Raw genomic sequence first — 3,770 nt, 5'->3', positions numbered from 1 at the left:
ATGCAGGCTTCTCCTGGGAAAATAAGGGGAGCCTTCACCATTCTGTGCCGGCCACTCAGTACAGCAATTCTGTCTGTCCAGCTGTGCGGCCACTACATCACCCCCCCCCCCCCCCCCCCCCCAGAATCATTGCCTGGCTACTGTTACAAGACCAAACCAGCAATCACACAGGGGTAAAGATGAACAATTACTTTATTAATAAAAATTCACCTTCAAACTTTAATTCAAAATTTCCCCCTTTTATAACTGGTTACTACGCAAATTTCTATAACAGTGTAAAACTAATAAATTCTCCAGCCTAAATATAACATATGCAGTTAAAGTCTAAGTTATATTTCCAACCAGCCCACAGAAAAACCTAGACTCAAAACAAACACAAAACATACAAGACTCACAAAACTTTGATCTCAACCGAAGCAAAGATCATAAACAAAATTCAGTTTATTTGGTAAACTGAAGCCAAAAGATCTTTGAGAGAGAGAGAGTTGTCTTTTTGTGTTACTTGTAGAGAGAGGAACAACTGGCTTGGTCTAGATCCTTCTGGCTGCCTTCGGAATGTTCATCCCTTTTAAAATGCCCAACATTCTAAACTGCCTCCCAGACAATGACTCTGCTTGGGCCTCCTTCCACTTCACAGCCACAACCAGTGGTGGTTTGTCTTCCAAGTCCAGAAATTTTTAGATCATTTTTTGCACATGCCCAGTGTGTCTTCCACTCTCTCAGCAGTCTCCCTTCACCTTGGCTCTCTAAGGCAAACTGTCACTTTCCAACACAAAACCACACAACACATATACCAATACACAACACAGAACTCTAACACTATAATATCATAACTTTTAGGAGGGTAAACCTGGCACTTGGGAGGTGGGACATGCACAAGTTCACCAATGTCCATGTGTGCAGGCTTTAGTCTGTCTCATGTAAAATGTTCTGATCGACCACCAATGTCCGATAGCAACAGAGATCCATTGTACTGCAGCACTTTAAGGCCCTTCATAAGGTTACTGCAGGAGTGTAGCATGGGATGGACGTTGAACAAAGATGCAAGAAGTAGAATCGAGAGCTGCAGGAACGTGTGCAGGCAATGATCCATGACGAGTTGTTGGAACCAGAGCCAGGGAACTAATCTTGTTTCTTAGTTCTTGTTATTCCTCTGTAACTAAGTATCTATTTTTGGCTGGAGTAGGAGTGATATCTGCTGCTACTAGGAGTGGAGTGCCGTAAACTAATTCTGCTGAAGAAGTCTTCAGGTCATCCTTAGGTGCTATTCTAATACACAACAGCACCCATGGTAACTCATCTGCCCACTGAGGCCCGTTAAGACTGGCCCACAGACTTGTTTCAGATGCCAGTGGAAACGTTCCACTAGCCCATGGGTGGTATGCCTTAGTATGGTGTAATTGCATACCGCAAAGTCTCACCAGGTTTGCCTACAAGGTTGAAGTAAACTGAGTTCCCCTGTCAGAGGATAAATGGACTGGTTCTCTGAATCAAGCAACCCAGGTTGAGAGAAAAGTCCAAGCACATATTTCAGCCGTAATGTCCATCATTGGTGGAGCTTCCAGCCAGTGGGTAAAACGATTGTTTGTATATACCATTGACCTCTGGACATGGGCAGCGGGTCCACAATGTCTATGTGTACATGTCGAAACCTTTGAGTTGTAGGTGGAAATTGTTGAAGCGGTGCTCAGGTGTGCAATTGGACCTCAGCTGCCTGGCATGAGAGTCATACCTCAGTACTTAAAGCTGAATGTCAATATTAATAGTTCAAACTATAACATGGATAAATTTCAATTTATAATTTCTGTCAGCAAATGTTTCATCTTCAGAATTTATACTCATAGCACAGAAATATTATAACAATGTTTCTCAGATACATCAGACTTATCTTTCCATAAACTGTGAAGCAATTTTTTACTTTCCCATCCAAGATGTTTATTTCTATCAGGATGATAACATCAGAGGTACAAGTGCAGATGAAATTGATATGACAGTTTCATATCTGACATCAATATTACATAAATTTGTGGTGTTTATTCCAAAAAGGATCAGCTAAGGACAGAAACCCTGTGCCCATTGTTCAAGGGAAAAGGAAAGAACAAATTAATTACTAATATATCCTGAGGAAATTTATTTCTTTGATCCTTTTAAAGGCTTGGCCAGTTGTGAAGTTTCACCTTTAGAAGCAGGTATTGTTTTCTGTTCCTTTCCAGCCTTTTCTGATTTGAGCTGAAATACAAAATGTTGAAAATGAACTACAATAATGTAATATTCATAGATAACATTAATCTATAAATGAAGCCAGTTCAATATTATGACATTCAAAATCAACTAGCCTAACTGTTCTATTGCCATCCACATTTTAAAAAGCCAGCATTAGAAATATGACTCACCTTGCAGATTCAGTTACATGACTTGCACTTTTGCCATGCACCCAATATTTCAGTACAAGCCTGCTTAATGTAAAGTTACAGATACAACCCCATCACAGTTCCTTTGGGCATTGTACAATAAAAGTGCATCAGTTCATGTACTTTACCTTGGAGTGCTAAATAACAATTTTTTAAATTATATGCAAGTATAAATTAGCTATATAAAATAATCCCTTAGTTTCTATGCAATTTAAAATAAATTGTTAATGTAAAATTATATTCTCAAATTGCATTGTATCAGTGAGACAAAGAGTAGAGATTTAATTTAAATATCTGATCCATTGGGTGAATAATTAACAGTATTATCTAGAGTTGAACATAAGAAAATCTTAAAGTGGTGTTAATAAGGGACTTTGAGGATGGTTCTAAGCCCAGGGCATGAATTTCCAAAGATTTCTCTGGGTCTCAACCAAAAAAATTAAGTGAAAATTTAAGTACAGCAAAACCCAATAAATCCTGAGTTTAGCAGGTCAACAGAAATTAATTGCAACTTCAAAACTGGACATTCCAGTTTCAAGCCTTCACCCTGAAATTAAGGAAAAATGTGGAAGCTAAACAGACATCTGGTTAAAAACAAAATTGCTGGAGGAACTTGACAGGGCTCACAAGCATCCATAGGAGGTAAGAGATACAACTGATGTTTTGAGCCTGAGCCCTACTTCAAGGCACGAGTAAAAAGCAGGAAGGCATCTGAAGAGGGAAGAATAGGCACAGGGAGGTGTACAGACCAACAAATAAAAGGTGTTAATTGGGTATGGATGGGAGACAGGAGAGAGGAAAGGTAAAATTTGGCTGGGGAGGTGGTGTTTGAGGCTCTATGGAAGCAGAGCGAGGGGAAAGGAAACAAAGAGAAAATTAAAGAAAGAGACAGAGCTAGAAAAAAGGAGAAAATTAAAGAGAGAGAGAAGAGAAAGAGCTACAGAAAAGGGTTGCAACTATGGGTGATTTCAACTTCCCTAATATTGACTGCCACCTACTGACTGCTAGAGGGTGTGTTTGTGTGTGTGTGTGTGTGTGTGTGTGTGTGTGTGTGTGTGTGTGTGTGTGTGTGTGTGTGTGTGTGTGTGTGTCTAACACACACACCCTAGTTTGCCATCTAAACCCTGAGCCCTACTGAAGACCCCTATAAGACCCTACCCTCAATTATAAGCTAATAAAAGCATATGCTCTCTCTCCAGTCTTGAGACCTTTCATTCGCGCTACAATTTTATTAGCTTAGATGTCTAGAACATGGCTGCTGTTAGACCCTCTGGCCCCCGACGATGCTGAGGAGTTAACATACTGGCTAGACTGCTTCCAGGCCTACCTGAATGAGACCAGAGAAATCTTACACATGAT

The 3,770-nt window shown here is 40.1% G+C and overlaps 1 protein-coding gene across 4 annotated transcripts in view; it reads right to left on the bottom strand.

Annotated features, from left to right (window-relative positions):
* Positions 1-1,910: 1,910 nt before the first annotated feature.
* Positions 1,911-3,770, bottom strand: part of fam221a (family with sequence similarity 221 member A) — a 90,198-nt gene continuing 88,338 nt past the window's right edge. For all 4 annotated transcript variants that reach the window (XM_069913918.1, XM_069913915.1, XM_069913912.1 and 1 more), the window contains one exon: positions 1,911-2,229. In XM_069913918.1, the coding sequence (XP_069770019.1) occupies positions 2,131-2,229 (99 nt within the window). In that variant the 3' untranslated portion in view covers positions 1,911-2,130. The remainder of the gene's footprint in view (positions 2,230-3,770) is intronic.

Source organism: Narcine bancroftii, chromosome 1 (genome assembly GCF_036971445.1).
Source record: "Narcine bancroftii isolate sNarBan1 chromosome 1, sNarBan1.hap1, whole genome shotgun sequence".
Lineage (NCBI taxonomy): Eukaryota > Metazoa > Chordata > Chondrichthyes > Torpediniformes > Narcinidae > Narcine > Narcine bancroftii.
The sequence above is the reverse complement of the archived record's forward strand: the minus strand, read 5'-3'. Positions and strand labels throughout refer to the sequence as shown.